General features: G+C 42.1%; 1 protein-coding gene across 2 annotated transcripts in view; it reads right to left on the bottom strand.

Moving 5' to 3' along the window:
• NCEH1 (neutral cholesterol ester hydrolase 1) overlaps nucleotides 1-10688 on the bottom strand; it is a gene marked incomplete at its 5' end in the record, with an annotated part of 63583 nt that extends 52895 nt beyond the window's left edge. The window contains one exon of one of the 2 annotated variants that reach the window (XM_081087686.1): nucleotides 10455-10688. In XM_081087686.1, the coding sequence (XP_080943812.1) occupies nucleotides 10455-10688 (234 nt within the window). The remainder of the gene's footprint in view (nucleotides 1-10454) is intronic. The other variant, XM_081087687.1, reaches the window with a different exon arrangement.
• Between the last annotated feature and the right edge of the window lie 9457 nt (nucleotides 10689-20145).

The following is a 20145-nucleotide window of genomic DNA, read 5'->3' on the forward strand; positions in this document are numbered from 1 at the left end:
CTTTCAACAATAAAGATTAAAAATAAAAAAGCTAACTGGGGATAAGGAAGAAGTTTCCAAAAGAGATGATTTTCCAGGAGGTACTGAAAGATGTGGGGGATGTTGGCCAAAGTAAGACAGTGAGAGGGCATGTGGGGCAGAGGGGACAGAGGAGGAAAGGTGTCAGGTAACAAGTGTGCAAGTAGACCGGCATGGGAACACGGTGAGGCTAGACTCAGTAGTGCTACTTCCAGGTTGGAGGAGGCCCTCAGTGCCAGCTAAGGAATGTAGTCCTTTTATTCTGCCACTATCCTAGGGGAAAGGAAGTCGGGGGTAAGGGCAGTGGATGTCTACTGGAGGGTTAGCAGTCAGATTTGAGCGGAACAGACAGCACAAGGATCATTCTACAAATTAGACATGATGATGCTGAATGTTTGCAAATCAAATAAATGTAGGCCAAGCATCTGTCCAGATTTGTCTAGGTGTAATTCTGGTTTAAAACAGTTGTATTGGCATGATTATTAGCAGCAGGCCTTATCACTCTCAAAAATGACCTGGTTTGGACAATTAATTATGTGGCTATCTAGGTATATGTAACTTGGGGACTATCTATCTACATTTAGTAGCACTAAAAGCAAACTATAATAGAGGAGAGAATCCTACCAGGTATGTTATGAATGGTTTACAGGTGGGCCACAGATATTGGTTGAGGGTTTTATAAAAGTAAAGACTTAAAACCATGCTGCATAACTATTCAAATTTATCAAAGTTGGCATTCATTGTATAATTCTCTTTATAAATCTTGTGAATTCTGTCATTTAAACCCATACAGATTTCCCCCCATATTTCCCTCTGTTTCCCCTGACACACTTTAAAAATGTAATCAAGTCTATGGCATGAAAAAAGAATGGGAAACACTAGTGTAGATTAATTTCACTGTGGGGTCTAGGGGCACAAAAAAAGGTCAAGATACAGTGCACTAGTGACTATAAAGTGATCATAGCATTCCTGCATGCATGGCCACGGCTATGAGGGGCCTGTCAGAGGAGAGCACCATGGACAAAAAGGAGCAAATCCATCCTAGAGGACTTCATTTCCGGTCAGCCTGGCCCAGCAGTCAGAGGCAAAACTAGGAGTCCAGAAACCTTGATTCCAATTCCTGTTTCACCAGTGTAATTTATCATGTAAACTTAGGGGAATCAATGGTCCTTTCTCACCTGACAAATGGAAATAACTAATGCCAACCAGTTATCTATACTAATAAAAGGGTAATATGCTAATTAGACCAGACATCTTCCGGACATCCTTCTGGACAAAGCCACTGTGGCGGGGGCTGAGGCAAAGGCGGTTAGAGGCCATCAGGCTGGCAGGGGAGAGCGGTTAGGGGTGATCAGGCCAGCAGGGGAGAGCGGTTAGGGACGATCAGGCAGGCAGGCAGAGTGGTTAGGGGTGATCAAGCAGGCAGGCAGGTGAGCGGTTAGGAACCAATAGTTCCGGATTGCGAGGGGGATGTCCAACTGCTGGTTTAGGCCAGATCCCACAGGGACATCCCCCGAGAAGTCCCGGAATTAGAGAGGGTACAGGCCAGGCTGAGGGGACCCCCCCCCCACAAATTTTGTGCACCAGGCCTCTAGTTTATTATAAAAATAAAATGAGATGATCTAAGTGAAACCCTTTGTAAGAACCTGGAGCTCTATATAAATGTAAGGTATAATAAAAAAAAAAGTAGGTTCTTTAGGGTCTCCTTTATCTCAAGGCTAGCCTCCTTTTCCTCTAGCCACTGCTATCCCCCTGGGGTATCTTTGGTAGGATCCCCCAATCCTACTCTCACTTCATACACATTCATTCCCACTACTTACACCATTACCCACTCACTGACCACTCCCAAGTTCCTATCTCCAGCCCAACTCTCTCTCTCTTTCTCATTTCCTCTCTCTCTCTCACTTTCTCTCTCTCTCTCTCTCTCTCCCCTAACCTCTGGCTTTGTATATATGTAAACTATTTCTGAATTGCTATCCTTGGACCAGTCCCACAGATACTTCAAAACAATATCCAAAAACTTTCTTATCTTTACCCTCAGGCCTGCTCCTTTTCCTAAATCAGAGTCATTACCACCATTTACCCAGTTACTCCAGAGCCTGTACCAGGAGTCATCTTTGACTCCTTTCTTCCCTAACTCATACTACCCCCTCCATTAGCAAGCGTCACTCCAAACCAGTCCCACTTTATTGGCTCATGCTCTCACCTCTTACCTGGATTGCTTCCTAAGTGGTCTCTCGCCTTCACTTGCTTTCTTATACGCTAGTCTCTCCACCACGACTGACAGAGACTGTTCTAAAACACAGATTTGATCATGTGATTTCCCTGCTAAAAATCTTTCAGTGGCTCCTTTCTTGGCCCACAAAGCCCTTCATTATCTAACCTGTACTTCCTTCCTGCCTCATCTCTGATTTTTGAGCTTCATGCTCCAGCCTAACCCGTTGTAGTTCCTTAGCGGTATCACTCTCTCTTCTTGGAAAGTCCCTTCTGGCTGGAGTGCTCTTTTCACCCTTCTTTCTCCTCCCTCCTCTCCTCCCCACCTCCTTCACTCAGCTGGTTCCTAAGCAAAGGCGTTATAGTATTGTGATCAAGCTCTTGAGCTCAAAATAAGACAAGCTGGAGATGAATCATGATTTCCCCTCTTATAAACTATCTCCTTGAGCCTGTTCTTTGCATTTCAGTTTCCTCCTTTGGAAGATAAAAGAAAATAAGAACACCCACCTCTTCATTGTAACCCTCACTAGAGGCCTCAGTCTCTGAGCTGGGGTTCTAAGGGCAGACAAGGAGGGTCAGGTGAAACCACAGAAAATGGGTTGGTTTCGATACAGGGTGGGAACGCCTAGCCCATGGGCTGTATAAGGCCCAAGAAATCATTTGGTCTGCCCCTGCCAAGACATTAGGGGTGAGTTAATTAAATGTTTGACCAAATGGAGCAAGCTAATTTTTAAGCTGATGATTTTGTATGGCCCTCAAATGATGTTCTAAATATCCAAATGGCTCTTGAGAGAAAAAATGTTCCCCGTCCCTGGTCTAAATAATACCTAAATTCCTTTCTGACCCAGACATCTTTTTTTTTTTTCTCTTCTTTTTTTTTTCTTTTATATTTGTTTTTTTGACCCAGAGATCTTAATGGCTGCTAAGCAGAGGCACTTCGTGCTTTTACAGGTCTTTTCCAAGGCCATACATTTCATTTTGATGTGTCAATAAACCAGAAAATAATCCTGCAAAACAAAAGCAAAAAAAAAACCCCACCTGCCTCATAGAATTAGAGCGTAGACTAAATGAATTGTATGCAAAGCATGTAGTACAGTATCTGGCACAGAGTAAATACTCACTATATGCCTAATAGATGTTAGCTACTTTTACTGTAAACAACAACCTTGATAACTCAGATTAGATGTCAATGTGAAAGGAAACTCCCCAATGCCCAGGCCTACGTTAGATAGCCTCTTTAAGGCCCTTTAGCAACCCATAAATACCTCTATCATAACTCTCCTTCTGTCATTCAAGTCCCCACTCTATAATTTCAATAAGTTTATCTCCCTTTCAGTCGACGGTAAACTTTTCAAGATTAAATATGTGTCTTCTTCATTTTGCCACTCCCTGGAATTGGTGTTCAGTTACTATTCATTGAATATATGATGACTTCTAAATGGTAGGATTTTAATTTTATTTTGGAAACACTAAAAGATAAAATAAAGGAGAAAATAAGTGGTTGACAGTTCTCACATAGTTTCATTTGGCAGTAAAAGTAAATAGTACTATTTTAAAATAAGTAATTGTGCATTAATAGAACATTTAAGAATGATTATTACACTTTCACATCTCACAGAAATGTCATAGCTCAAGCTACTTGTTAGAAACAGAATGTACCATTAAGTAAAGTAATAACGATAGCATTTCTGTGCTTGGGACAATATTTGCAGAGTTCTAGGACAAATAAAAAGAAAAACTATAAATTAGGTATTATCTAACACACCTGGTAGCTGAATCAATCTGACCTTAATGTTTGATTGGATCCACCAAAGACCAACTCAGATTGCTGATCTGTCAGAATCAACACTGGATAAATCCCAAAGCTATTCTTAAAGCCTCTCTACAACCAGGTATTTTAAAAAAAAATTCCACCATATAAGCTAAAAAAAATTTGTGACTGGTGAAATCTCTAACTTACTTGAAGAAATATGTATCATAGCAAGTATAGGTGGTAGACAAACTTGTTATTTACTATTGTTTCCAGATTAAATCTATTTACCATTAGTAAACACCCCAATTCTTGCATGAATGGTTTTGAAAAAGGTTAGCAAGTTGAAGCTCTGCATGGCATCCAGCTGAGCTGTCACCTAAACCACACCCACAAAGCCCAAAGGCACATCATGCTCAGAATATTCAGATAAGATCACTTTAAATTTCAACGAGATTTGGGACATTTTACAGGATAATAAAAAAACTTGCTCAACTAGTCCAAAAGCACTGACATCCACAAGAAAGAGGGAGAATGTTCAGTAGAAATACCAATTTCAACAACCTCTTTTACATGTCTTCAAAAAGTTACAAAGTATAAGAAGAACATGTAAGCTAAGAGATGATCAAGATAAAAAAAAGTCAAGCTCTTACTCTGAACTCCCTTTAGATGCATTAACTTTATTCACCATCTTACTGCCTTTCTAAACTATATATATAACCTTGCTGACCTATGAGTTTCTGTAACTGTACCTCTTCTGTAACATCTGTCAGCTCCTACATTTTTAATAGCTGTATGTTAACAAGGCTGTAGTTTCCTTTAGGTCATTTTAGCATCTCCCTAAAACTCCACACAGTAGGCTTTCAACCTGTGTTACAGCTAAGTGACTGAGCATCAAGCATGCCACTAGGATAGCTGTATCAGGGGATCCAGGATGCCTTTTTTAAAAAATGCCTGATTTTCTTCATAGAATAATTACTAAAAAATTATCCACGTTGATATACATATTCAATTCCACTTTAGAAGTAGGAAACCTACTGCAACACTTATTACAAAAAAAGTTTTAGCCGAAACCGGTTTGGCTCAGTGGATAGAGCGTCGGCCTGCGGACTGAAGGGTCCCAGGTTCGATTCCGGTCAGGGGCATGTACGTTGGTTGCGGGCACATCCCCGGTGGGAGGTGTGCAGGAGGCAGCTGATCGATGTTTCTAACTCTCTATCTCTCTCCCTTCTTCTCTGTAAAAAATCAATAAAATATATATATAAAAAAAGGTTTTAATTTCTTATATTACATGATCATTGTAGAAAAACTACAATATATAATCTTATGATCCCCAAATCCCTATATTTTTAATTATATCCTTCTGCTTTTTCTACACCTATATATACAGATATTTGTAACTATGTTGTGTGTTTTTAATTTATTGATTTGAGAAAGAGAGAAACATCAATTTGTTGTCCCACTTTTTTATGCATTCATTGGTTGCTTCTTCTATGTGCCCTGACTGGGGATCAAACCCGAAACCTTGGCTTATTGGGATGACGCTCTAACCAACTGAGCTACCCATCCAGGGACTCATAACTATATGTTTTTGTCGTTGTTGTTTTGTTTTTAATCCTCACTCGAGGATTTTTAACCCTCATCAGTTTTTAGACAGAGTGGAAGAGAAAGGGAAAGACAGAGATAAATATCGAGGTAAGAAAAACACATCGATTGGTTGCCTCATGCAAGAACTGCCCTGATGTGGGCCCGGGCCAGGGAGGAGCCTGCAACAGAGGTATGTCCCCTTGACCAGAATTGAACTCTGGACCCTTTGGTCCACAAGCTGATGCTCTACCCACTGGGAAATACTGGCTAGGGCGTCATAACTATGCTAGAGGCCTGCTGCATGAAATTTGTGCACAGGTAGGGTCCCTAGGCCTGGCTGGTGATCAGGGCCAATTGGGGCCTTCAGGCTGCTGACCAGGGCCTCCTTTCCCTGGCTGCCAGTTGCCAGCCGGGGCCTTCCTTCATTCTGCGCCATCCCCTGGTGGTCAGTGCACATCATAGTGAGCAATCGAACTCCTGAGGGGACACTTTGCATATTAGCCTTTTTTTTTTTTAATATATTTTATTGACTTTTTACAGAGAGGAAAGGAGAGAGATAGAGAGTTAGAAACATCGATCAGCTGCCTCCTGCACACCTCCCACCGGGGATGTGCCCGCAACCAACGTACATGCCCCTGACCGGAATCGAACCCAGGACCCCCCAGTCCGCAGGCCGACGCTCTATCCACTGAGCCAAACTGGTTTCGGCCATATTAGCCTTTTATATATAGATGTTTTAAAAGATATTTTAAATAGGATAATGGGCATGTATTCTGTTATGTAGCATTTTCACAGTTCATGTACATTACAAATCTTTTGTAGGCCACTAACCATTGTTTTTCAAGATATTTTTTTTTTTTTTTTTTTTTGCTCTACAGTGTCCCAAATTGTAGGTTTACCACAATTTACTTAATTGTTCTTATTGTTCTTAAATTTTCCTTCTTTTAAATAATGCTACAAAAAAGAAAAAAAAAAAGGAATAAGCCCTGGCTGAGTAGCTCAGTTGGTTAGAGTGTGGTCCCAGTAAGCCAAGGTTGCAGGTTCAATCCCCATACAAGAATCAACCAATGGATGCATAAATGAGTGGAACAACAAATTGATGTTTCTCTCTCTCTCAAAAAAAAAAAAAGAAAGAAAGAAAGAAAGAAAATCGAATAAAGGAATAAAAGATTTAAAAGATTGCTGAGTGGTCCGCCATATTTATTATAATTGCAGTGCTTTTGGACAAGGTGTTTGCTCCTGTAAATTATACGCTACAGTTTTGTCTATATCTATAATTACTTAAAATAAATTTCTCCAAAAAGATTGCTAGGTCAAAGAATAAATATGCTTCTGTGTCTTTCAATGGGTTCTGCCAAACTCAGCCACATACACTTCTCAGTATCTTCACCCATATGGGGATTACCATTTTTTAAACTCTTTGCTTGCATAGCAGTTTGAAATCAGTATCAGAACCTCCCCAAACTCCATTCTTTTGTCCCTCTAGTTTTCTGCTGCCCAATCTTTATCTAAACCTCTCTTCACTGCCTTCCCAGACCTTCTTTTGTGTGTGCTTTCCCACTGCTCAAGTCTTACTGATGACTCTGCTGTAACACTGAAATTTGCCTTGCTAGGGTTTTATCCCCTTAGACTCTTAGCGCCAAAGTACCAACCAACTAATCTGGTAGACTAATCCATGCTAATATGAGAGGCTCATTCCCAGCAACATATGTACAACGTAACTTGAGCAGTTTGAGGAAAATACATTATCTACATCTGCAATGCATTTTATTTCTCTTAAAGCACAGTGGTTCTCAAATTATGCTGTACTTTGAAATCACCTGGGGAGCTTTTAAAAACACTGATGCCTGGGTCTCACCTCCCAGAAATTCTAAATAAAGTTGGTATAAGGTGTGACTTGGGCATCAGGATTTTTTAAAGCTCCCTAGATGAATCTACTGTAGCAGCTGTGTTTGAGAGACACAATATTATCTTGTATCTTAGATAATATTGGAGGACTCCAAGGAAGAAAAGTACAATAAACTTAATTCTGCACAAGATAAAGGAGGTAAGAGCAGATTGAGGGGTGAAGCATTTGCCAATGACAATAGAATAAAAGTTAGCATTTGTGTTCTTCTTGATGGGGAGGCATGAGTCTGCTGTGTTAGGAAGTAGGCCAAGCTTCACTTCCGAAGTAGCTTCAGTTGCTTCTGTATTGAACCAATCATCTCTAAAATTATTTGGCTAACAAACTTTATGCCATGAAATGTCTGTGGTAGCTCCCCAGGTTTCAATTACTTCCAATTTACATTTATTTTATTGTTCCAACACAGTTAGGCAAACCCACAGATTTGGGCATCTCCACCAGCCTAGCAGACCTATGGGACAACTCTTAAAAGAGTAACTACAATTTTCAGGCCTTTAAGTACATTACTAAAACCTCACAACAACATTACAAGGCTAGCCCTAGTATACAGGGAAAGCTGAGGATCAGAGCAGGTTAGGAAATTGCCTGGCCTCCCAATCAGTAAGTGGTCTGGCTGGCATGTGCTTGGGGAAGGCAGGACTCTAACACTCATGCTCTTATCTAATTACAAGGTGTCAAGCCACATTGTCCTTTCCCCAGGACAATCTGAAACAACGTTGGAAAATTGCTTTACCTGGCATTAGAGGCTTCCGTGTGGTCTGAATGATTTTTCGATTTCACAATTCCGAAGGCGAGTGATGAGAGCCACTTCTGTGCAAAGCCAGTCCCAAGCTATGGTGCTAGGTGAGGACACTTTGCTGCTTCATCTATATCTGTGACCTGGCATTACATACATTATCATTCCCAAACACCAGCTAGGGGCACATTCTGTAAAGGACCATAGGATCCAAAGACCTTGACTTTAATGGGTCGGTAGCCTCGTTGGGGAAAAAATGGCTTTTCTTGCAATCTGGCTTTCCCCAGATTACGTATGATGGGGAAGACTTCTTTGGTGACCTGAAAACTGAAATTAATCTCTGTGGCCAACACAGAAGTTTCATTCTTCCCCCCACCCCCTCACCCCCGTATTTCTTCTTCTTAGTCACCGTTTTTTCTTACTTACTATCTACTATTTCCTAAAGGCTATTTAACCCACTCCAGGTAAATACCATTGTACCCCGGAATCCTTGAAGGATGTTACTCCCAAATTCCATAATTTCTGAAGGAGAAGAGGGATTGCAGGGCTTCCTCCATGAAGACTGCCTTTCATGGCATCAATGCTGGAGAAGGGGGTGGTCACTCTTTACCATGTTAACATTCTAGGGAGCGGGAGGAAAGGAAGGAAGAGGAACTGTAGCTTCATAGACACCTCCTAGGAGACAACAGGAGACTGGGGGGGAGGGGGGGGGGAGAATGTGGCTGGACTCATGAGAAGCAAATCCCTACTAGGAATATGCTACAATGCGCTAGTAAAGGAGCTTTTTGATAGGACAAAGCCTCAGAGACTATGGAATCTTACACACAATGAGGATGGAGAGGGATAAGGAATAGTAGGAAAAGTCATGATTCCACCCCCCCCCCCCCCCGCCCCTTTCTCTAGTCATTCTTGAAAAAAAAAAGTTTACAAAAATAACCTGAGATTAAAGCCTAAGGTTGGGGGAAGAGAGGAAACTTGATTTTGGAGGAAGGCTAGGAGCTTAGAGAGAGCAAGCTGCTCAGAAATGCTGTACAACCATAGCTCTCCGCCTTGGCTGCAGATGGTAGTTTAGGTTTTAGAGTTTCTGGCACTGAAAATAAGGCCTCTTACCACAGAATAAAGCAGAGACAGTAATATTTTCCTGTTTATGGGGGGGGAAGAAATAGCCATGATCCAGTAGAGAGAAATGTTACCCTACCAGGGTAAGCCGGGGCAAGCCAGGGTATTCTGGCTCAGGCAAAGGTTATCTCCTCCACAGCCAAGGACATTAAATAAATGCTGCAGAGCAGGCAGGGAACAAATGCATCATGCAAACACGGGCTGCTGCCTCCACGCCTCTCCTGCAGCCAAGCCAGCCCGGCCTCCTGGCCTTCTTCCTTGGGCTCAGCGGGTAAATGCCACGCATGAAATGGGAGATCTGAGCGGTTCCTCAAGTGCTTAGAGGAGCCCAGACTGCTGGCCCCCGGGAACGGGGAGCTCCACAGCCTGGGGATGTTGGTTGGGACACCGCCTGTGCCGGCTTCTGCTTTTAAGGTGGCTGCATTGCTGGGAATGAGAGCCGGTTTTTTCCAGAGCTGTCCTAAAAGCTAACTCGCTCTGGGCCGGCCCCTGTCGGAGAATGAAATGGGGGAGAGGAGGTTTCCAAAACGCTGAAAGATTTTTGTTGTTGTTCATCCTCACCCGAGAATATTTTCCATTGATTTTGAGAGAGAGAGAGAGTGGGAGGGAGGGGAAGAGGCAGAGACAGAGAAACACTGATGTGAGAGACACACAGATTGGTTGCCTCCCGCTGGCGCCCCGACCAGGGCCAGGTATTGAGCCTCCATCCGAGGTACATGCCCTTGACCAGAATCGAACCCGGGACCCATTAGTCTGCCTGGCGGCCGGCTAGGGCGAAAGATTGTGTTTGTCTGTTTGTTTTGACGTTGCAAACCAAGAAAGAGGAGGCTGTGTAGGTCAGACGAAGGGTTAAACAGTTGTCAAATGCTATGCAAGAACTTCACCATCTCCGCAGCCCACGCAGACAAGGAGACACGGAGCGAGCCCGCCGCTGCTAGCAAGGCGGCGAATGCGAAACCCTGAAAATAAAAATGCCCCATGGAACCACCTTAAAAAAAAAAGCAATTGCCTCACTGCGTTAGAAAAACATGCATTCTCGTGGGATACGGTCCGGAAATTTTGCTTCCCCTTCAGATACCGCTTAAGAGGAAGGAGAGAAAAGCCAGCGCTGGGCTGCGGCTCACCACTTGCTGTGCGCCCCGGAAAGTCGCGTCCAGCAGCATCAGCTTCCAGGGGTCGGCCAGGGAGCTGGGCAGGGGGATGTAGATGTAATAGGCGGCCAGCGCCACCAGGGCGGTGAGCACCACGCACGACGTCCTCATCCTCCCCCGGGCGGCTGGTCTGCGGGTGGACGCGGACGAGAAGGGCGATGCCACCCCAAGACCGCCAGCAAGTTTCTGCGAGGGCCGGCGGCTCATTCACTGGTGTCTTATGTGCCCAGGAGCCAATCAGAGGCGGCGCCGGGAGGAAGTGGGAGCGCGGACGTGCCCCCTCTTCGGTGTCCTTGCAAAGTGCACTCACTCCAGGTTTGAGAAGGCGCGGAGGCTGCTCTCTGGGCGCCGCCCAGCGGGCTCTGGAGGACACAGGTCCTTACTGCACGCCCGGGACCGAGGGCTGCCCCCCGAAGGTTCTCAGGTGGAAAGCTGAAATACTGTTTGTCCAAAGCCTTGCTGACGCAGAATGGAGAAACAGAGAGATAAAAATCCACTGTCTTGCAATGGAATGAAATTCTAGCTGTGTGGTGGAGGAAGATAATTACAAATTCTTATAGGTCAAGCGATGGCAAGCCAGTAGTAGTTCCAGTACCTAAGTCTGGATTTCTAAGTCCCACGCTCCAGCCCTGGCCCCTGTGGTTCAGTTGGAGCGGCTTCCAGTGTATGGAAAGGTCGAGGGTTCGATTCCCGTCAGGGCACATACCCAGGTTGGGGGCTTGATCACAACCAAGGCTTCTCTCTCTCCCCGTGTCTCCCTCTCTCTCTCTTTCTGGCAGATAGAATACAGGATTGACCCTTTGTGCTAGAAGATCGAGAAGTGCTTAAAAAATGAAGGGGACTGGTCAAAAGGAGTCAAGAGGCAGCTTTAAGGATATCCCAATGGTTAAAGCTGGGGTAATTTTAACATCAAAATGAACAATAATGATGGATTTTAAACCATTGAATGAAATAAAAAATACACGAATCTATACTAAAAAATATTAATAAATGCGAAAATGCGACCTGAAAAAAATCCTTAGTAGGTCAATGGAACCCTACAAAACACTCGAATCCCGAAGGACAACCTGAGCTAAACATATTTAAAAGGGTACTTTTGTTGTAAAATATTATCCTTTGCCAGACTTTCCAAGTTCATGTGTTTTGTTCTCCTCAAGGCCTAAACTGAGTTGATAGGAACCAAGCCAACTCTCTAATCAAAGTTTGCAATGGGGACTCTTAACATGCCAAAAAAGGATATATTTCCTACAGATTCCATGTTGAGTAAGATACCGCCTGACTTTTTAGGCTAACCTTTCATTTTAGCCAGGTTGTAGATTACCATAACTGCCAGAATTTATAGCAAAATGAAGAAACTCAACATTAAAGATATATTGTTGTTGAAAATTGAATTATTTACTGTAATTTTGCTTTTCTCTTATTAAACTTCATCCTACCTCATTGATTACTTTTTGTAAAATCTTGAAGTAATTTAAAATTCTTACTACACCTACTAAGAAGAAAGAGGTTTGTCTGTTTTATTCACTGCATATCCCTAGTGGCCTGGCACATCGTAGGTGCTTAACAAATATTTTTAATGAATGAATATTATGAAGCATTGGTAAATTAAATCAATACTTTTATAAAATTGAATGAAAATGTCATTTATACAAATTATCAATAAGTACATTTAGAGGAATCATAGATTCAGAGAAAAAGACAAGGGAAAAAAGAGGCAGAGTAAGTAAAAATAGGAGAAAAAAAAAGAAGCGTTGGAGGAAAAACATAAACAGAAAAGTTTTAAACTAACTCCCCAGAAATATTCATTTATTACATATTGTTTAAAAGGTGAACCATCTGCCACACAGGTGTGGCTCAGTGGTTAAGCATTGACCTATGAACCAGAAGATTCCCAGTCAGGGCACATGCCCGGGTTGTGGGCTCAATCCCCAGTGTGGGGTGTGCAGGAGGCAGCCGATTGATGAATCTCATCATTGATGTTTCTATCTCTTTCTCTCTTTCCCTTCCTCTCTGAAATCAATAAAAATATATTTAGAAATAAAATAAAAAGTGAATCATCTGACTCTTCATATGCTTTATAGTGAACGAGAGGCCCAGTGAATGAAATTTGTGCACAGGTAGGGTCCCTAGGCCTGGCCGGCAATCAGGGCCAATCTGTGGGGCGACCAGTGGGGCAATTGGGGGCCCCAACTGGCACCCGCCTTGGCCACCCTGGTGCTGCCTATTCACGGGCCCTGCTCCCTGCTGCTGCCACCAGTCACCTCCCTCTGTGGGGCAACCAGCAGGACAATTGGGGGGGCTCCCACTGGCACCCGCCTTGGCTGGCTTGGGGCCTACAGGCTGGGGGCAGCTCCTGCATTGAGCGTCTGTCCTGTGGTGGTCAGTGCACATCATGGCGACCAGTCATTCCACCGATCATTCAGCCGTTAGGTCAATTTGCATATTAGGCTTTTATTATATAGGATAAGTTTTGGGCCCAATGAAAGGAACATTATTTCAAAGAAAACTTGCATGAGTACCAAAGTGGGCATTTGTTATATCTGTGTCCTCCTGAAATCTTTTGAAAAACTTTTTTTTTTAAATTTACAAGAACAAAAACTTTGTTCATCTAGTCTAAAAACACTGCTATTTATGAGTAATATGGGGGACCACTCAGCAATCTTTTTTATCTTTTATTCCTTTATTTTATTTTTTTTGAGAGAGAGAGAGATATCAATTTGTTATCCAATTATTTATTCATTCATTGGTTGGTATTTGTTGTGCCCTGACCAGAGATCAAACCTGCAAGCTTGGCATAGTGGGATGACGCTCTAGCCAACTGAGCCACCGGCCAGGGCTGAACACTTTTTCTAAATGTTTATAGTTTCCCACATTGTGAAACCCACGTCTGCAAGTTGGAAGCTATGAATGCCAACTTCCCAGTCTCTCCCGCATCCTGGACACCCAGCATGTGCCCTGGATTCTGTCATTAGCAGCACTCACGGAGTCCTAATTCAGTTATGGACCAACCATGTGGTCTGCGGACCCCTTCCACCTAGCTTCCTCCTCTGTAAGTTATCGGGTTTTATAAAACTCCTTGTTTTCTTTTATAAATTTAGATAAGGAAAGACGTAAGCTGACTTTCACAAGCAACACTATGCATTTTGATTTTTAAGCAGCCTAAGGTAGTGCAAGGTTTCTTGGTAGGCTTAATAGTCTCTTAATACCTGTTGAAACTGACCCAAAAGAGAAAGAGCCATGAGGCTTGGTGGCCATGGGAAGAATCCATGATTAATGATGACTGTGTATTTGGAATGGCACAATGATAAGGTAGAGACTTCTGGGTTGGGGTCTGCACCAGCAGCAAAAAAAAAAAAAAAAAAAAAAACCACACAAAATAGTAAGCACAGTGATGGCAGTAGCAGCTTTGGAATAAAATGAAAATCCTTGATGGTTATCGAGCAGCAAGAATAGGCCTGGAAACTACAGAGGTCCCAGCATAGTTGTCTTCTGTGTCGTCATCACTATCGTCATTGTCACAAACACCTCTTGAGTGTTTCTCTGTATCAGACAGTATTCTAAGTATTTTTTATACATTATATTATTTAATCTTTTAAAAATATATTTCCACTCTTACTATAGATAAATGTATGTAGTTATAAAAATGATTTCATACAACATAAAGTTTTATTACCTGCTTTTATAACTTCGTGTATTATAAATATCTTTTCTTGTCTTTGAAAACAGAGCTTCTCAAACCGTCCTTGGTGAAAGACCAGGGTTATTTTTTCAATTCTTTCAAGCCAGTATTTTTGTTATGTTACCCTGTGATCATCCACTTGGATGTCACAGCAAGCTATTCAAGTTTCTAAATGCTAACTTGTAATTTCTGTACTTATCTCATTGCAAACTTAGACTAGTTTATAGACTGGTTCTGGTCTACAGAGCACACTTTGAGTAGCACTGTTTTAAAACACCTAAAGTTATTGCACAGTATGAAGAAAAATGAATTTGATAACCAGTCCTTTTGAGGGTATCCGATAGCATTGTTCAAGGGCAGTCCCTCCATTAGTGGCTCTACTAATTTTATTGCCTTGAGAAACAAGTTAAGCTCGGCTGGAAATAAACTATACTTTGCTATAAAATCAACTCCCTATAGCATGCTGTGGGTTATAGAAACTTGCACTTCTACCTAGCTTTATATTATTCTCCTACATCTAATCAGTCACTAGCAAGTCTTTAATTTTGTTTACTCTGGCTCTCACACTTCTTTTTTAAGCATGATTCATGAACTATTATAAAGGCCAATTTAATAGTCTCCTTGCCACCAGTATCTTCTTCCTCTTCCCTCTCATGTTCCTTGTTTAGAAAATGAAGTAGCAGAGACTGTTTTTAAGGTATTCTCTAGCTCTAATAGTCCATGATTTATACTCCTGTTGTTCTTACTGACTCTTCTCTGTCCAAAACACCTTATTGTAAGTTTCACATTGTCATCTTGACCACAAAAAAATAGGTACAAAAGGGAAGTACAGCCTGGAGATGAGCAGCTGAAATTTAAAAGTTACAACCTGGGCCTAATATGCTGACACCTTGGATTGATGTTTTCTGGTGTTTTTTTTTTTATTTGGTACTATATCCTCAAAGTAATTAATATTTCTGTACCCTAGGAAGATAATTCCTAAGAGGAATGAGAACGAATAATGAAAATAGTATAGAAATAACAAAAAAAAATAAATCCATAGCATTAGTACTTTTTTAAATACTTAAAAGTAGTAAGTTCTGTAATCTATATAATTTGTGTTTAGTTTGATAAATGTGTGTATCATATTTAACAAAATTTGATATATCAGACTTTTGATTTTTAACTAATAATTATGAAATTTTGATATATTTCAATGTCTCTGTAAATAATCAATGCTGAAATTTAATTTGATTTAGTATCTCATAATAACTCATGCTTAAACAATTCTTATAATAAAGTAATATTAAACAAAGTACATATAGGAGTGAGAGTTCCTTTCCATGAAAAACTTCATGACATTGATGATCCTATCAGCACTATAGGAAGATAGCCATTTTGTATTTCAGAATCACTGGAGGAGGGAAAGAGGAGAGGGAGAGCTAGAGACCAGTCCTTTGAGGTGAAGATGGATTCTGGTCTGACTTCTAGTGCCTATTTCCTGAAACACAGTGAAGGCAATTCTAAGGGTAATGAGGATCTCAGAACTACTCCCACACAGCTTTTTGGGACAGCTGCTAAGTAGGGGTAGTTTGGGAATGCCTGAGGACTGATTTTTGGGGAATGTCATGATTGGCGGGAATAAAAGATATTCTTGTTCAAGTGTAGCATGAAAGGAGTAGAGAAGCCTACTTGCAAATAATTCATGTCCAGCACGGCCAGGGGTGAACCTGAGGAGGAGCGGTGAAGGATTAAAGAAGACAGACAAGAGAATACAGTTGGGACCAAGTGGATCACTGTCTGGATGAGGAAACAGTAACACAGCCTATAAGCCAAAGCTTTATTTTATAGTCAGATCACACAAAGCAAAACAAGGGCAGTGGTCAACATGTTTACAATATTCTTGCGAGTTTCAAGTCTATTTCATTACTCAGGTCTTGTTTTGGCAGCACTTGATGCACCTCCCACGCCCATTAGATACCTAGGAACAAGGGAGGACTATAAGGTCAAGCTTAATTGTGCTAGGAGGGCTCTGCCCTCCAAGCTGGGACTTGTATGTGGCTCTGCCACAGGTCAGTCTGAGGCTTGACCCTATAGCCGCTCCCTACAGACCTCAATAATTAACACCTGACAGGTAATCAGAATGACTGAAGACCAGAATTCTTTCCCCCAAATTTTCTGAATTACTTTTTTTAAAATATATTTTTATTGATTTCAGAGAGGAAGGGAGAAAGAGAGAGAGATAGAAACATCAATGATGAGTCCTAGCTGGTTTGGTTCAGTGGATAGAAAGTCGGCCTGTGGACTGAAGGGTCCTGGGTTTGATGCTGGTCAAGGGCACGTGCCCGATTGCAAGCTTGATTACCAGTAGGGAGCATGCAGGAGGCAAGCCGATCAATGATTCTCTCTCATCATTGATGTTTCTGGATTACTTTTGGTGATCCAGTTTGTTTATGATCTTAGAGAAGGAGGAGAGCCTGTCTGCAGTGTCCTGTATAATAGCTTAACAAGATGGGTTCAATTTCCCACCAATTCTGATGAGTACCAAGTTTAGGCAGATTGCCGGGGCTGACCAGCAGACCCTGAGCGACAGCTGAATGGATTACTCCAACACAATGTTTGCTGTGAAAGAGAGGGCTAAGGGACTTCCTGGCTAAAGGAACCAGACAGCTTTGATTACCTGCCTTGTTAAGCTTTTATTATAACAGCAGTTTGAGATGAAGTTTATCTTTAAGATACAATCAGTAGGGTAAGTAATCTTGGGAGGACACGTGTTGTTTGTAGTGTCCTTTAAGCAAGGACACCCAAAGGTTTAAGCATAAGGATTCCAATAACCCCCCGGGGGATCTGCATGTGCACAGACTTGTTTGGAAAGGTCAAGGAATAATTAGGGTCACCACCTTCAGCTCTCCCTTAAGTCAGAATTCCAATAAATAGGGCAGGCGGCTTTCCACACACTTCCCTTTTCTCAGAATGTCCTCCTTACAAACGTTCCAACCAAAGTCTCATGTGCTCCCCAACAGCAGACAAATCTAATTTAGGACACTAAAGAAAAATGATGTGTTTTTGGACCCAGTATTATGAAGCAGATTCACATCCTTTGCAAATGTAGTGGAGCCAAGTGCACTTTGATTCAGCCTGAGCTGTTCAGCATTCGTGGGAAAGGGAGACCACAGTGGAATCCTTGGCTTCTGGCAGAATATGCCCACATTTGAGAGGAGATATAAAAAGGACTATCATGTGAAGCAGGAGGAAGTGAAGCCCTGTAATGTGGTGACAGCCAAAGACAATGAACTAGAACCTGGCCCTTCATTTCTATGGCCTGAGAAGCAAAGCCTCTGCTTAAATTTCCCTTTCCTGGTTCAAGAAGAGGAACTGTGCCCAGCCAGCATGGCTCAGTGGTTGAGTGTTGACCTATGAACCAGGAGGTCACGGTTAGATTCCTGGTCAGGACACATGTCTGGGTTATGGGCTCAATCCCCAGTTGTGGAGCATGCCAGAGGCAGCCATCAATGATTCTCTTTCATCATTGATGTTTCTATCTCTCCCTCCTCTCCCTTCCTCTCTGAAATAAATAAAAATATATTTAAAAGGAAAAAAAAAAAAAGGAAGAGAAACTGTGCCACAATAATAAAAACTTGCCTGTCTTGAGGGGTCTTAGGTATGTGCAAGAAGTCAAGTCAGAGCTTGTTCATCAAGATAGTACAAAGGTGTTTTGTTATTTTTCTAAAAAATTCTTTTCATTGTGATAATCTTGTTACACACATATTTGATTTTTCTCTTGGAACCTAAGATAGTAAATATATTCATTAAAGTTCTAACAAGATAGTGGGATATATTAATAGACTGGAACCTCAAGTTGTGTTTTGTTGTTGTTGTTTTAATATTTGCACTATTACTTGTAAGGTTTATGGGTAGCCGAAACGGGTTTGGCTCAGTGGATAGAGCGTCGGCCTGCGGACAGAAAGGTCCCAGGTTTGATTCCGGTCAAGGGCACGTACCTTGGTTGCAGGCACATCCCCAGTGGGGGGTGTGCAGGAGGCAGCTGATCGATGTTTCTCTCTCATCGATGTTTCTGACTCTCTATTCCTCTTCCTTCCTCTCTGTAAAATATCAATAAAATATATTAAAAAAATAGTTTATAGGTAGATGATTTAATTTCTAATTGTAAAATTTTAAATAAATATATTATTTGTGGTTTCTACCTTAAGGTATTCCAAAACTTTTCAGGAGGTGGGCCTCTTAATATGTTCCTTAGTTTCATAGCATGAAACCGTATTTCTTCTTTATGATTAGGGGAGAGTTGGTAAAACACTTAACATTCATAGGCAAGTTCTTGAATGTATGTTATTGGTAATTAATAGGAAGTGACAGGTTTGGCAGGGAAAATGACACAATTGGGGATGTTCTATTTTCATGAGTTTAAATTATAAAAGTAATCCTTGTTCACAATCTAAAAAATCAAACAATACAGAAGTGCTGTCTAGAGGTACCTACTATATGATAACATATTCTTGGCTTTTAATTTCACATTGGTGTACTCAAGGGTATTGATTTAATACATATCAACTTCTTGATCAGTCACATTCAGGCAAAAAAAAAAAAAAAGAAAAGAAAAGAAACAAGAAAAGGATTTCAATTAGGAAAATAAAACAATGTAATTTGAAAATATTGATAAACATCTCAACCCTAGATTACCCAAAACAGCTCCATTTAATCTTTAAAAAGGGAAGCATGCAAAATGTTAATGAAAAGTTAAAAGAAATTATGCTTAATGAAGGAGAAAATAGCCTAATATTTTAATACCCTCTATAAAATAAGTTCAACTGTGTGTGAAAGAGAAGGTAAAAGTAATAAGAGATAAAGCATTAATTTTTTTCTCCACAGCAGTGACTATATCAAGCATCACAACTTTCATATTAGTATGCATTAGGAAAATGTTTTTCTATTTTATACATATTAAGACAAAATTACCTCTTTATTATGGATGGCTTTATGAACTCCAGTTGTAACAAAAAGAAAAGCATGGGAAATGGGAGGGCTAGACTCTAGATAGAGCTCACTAAACTCTGATCTCTGTGAGGTCAGAGGCCACATCAATTTGTTCTATAGTTTTATCTCCAATGCCTAGCACAGTGCTTGGTGTATAACAGATACCTAATAAATGTGTGACAAAAAGATAATACTAATACTAATTAGAAATAATACTAATACTAAATATTGAGTGTTTTCCATGTGTCACTATCCTAAGCACTAATATCTACACTAATAAAAGAGAAAAATGGTAATTGGAGTACGACGATACCCTTTTCATTGGCTAATCAGGGCTATATGCAAATTAACTGCCAATCTAAGATTGGCAGTTAACTGCCAACTAAGATTGGCAGTTAACTGCCAACAAGATGGCGGCTAATTTGCATATGTAGGCACAATGCAGGGAGGCGAAAGGGAAAGCAGGAAGAAGCCCCCTGCCACTGACAGTGATCGGAAACCCAGGGGGGGAGCTAAGAGCTGGGGGGCAGGGCAAAGGCGGCCCTGGGGCCGCCTTTGCCCTGCCCCCCAGCCATGATCGGAGAATCAGGCGCCTTTTCCACCCTGGCCAGTGATAGCAGGAAGTAGGGGTGGAGCCAGCGATGGGAGCTGGGCACGGTCGAAGCTGGCAGTCCCAGGAGCTAGGGGTCCCTTGCCTGGGCCCAAAGCGAAACCCACGATCGCGGCACCCCCCGCTGCCACTGCAGGTCCCCGCTGCCCCAGCCGGACGCCTCAACCAGAGGCATCCTGCAGAGGCAGGGGCGGAGCCTGCGCGATCGCGCCCCCCCCCCCCACCCCGCTGCCACTGCAGGTCCCCACTGCCCGGGCCGGACGCCTAGGCCAGAGGCATCAGGCCTGGGCAAGGGGCCGATCCTGTGATTGGAGGGTGATGGGGGTCAACGCCTGAGGGCTCCCAGTATGTGAGAGGGAGCAGGCTGGGCTGAGGGACACTCCCCCACACACACACTCAGTGCA

The sequence above is a fragment of the Myotis nattereri genome, assembly GCF_964212035.1.
Source record: "Myotis nattereri genome assembly, chromosome: 3".
Lineage (NCBI taxonomy): Eukaryota > Metazoa > Chordata > Mammalia > Chiroptera > Vespertilionidae > Myotis > Myotis nattereri.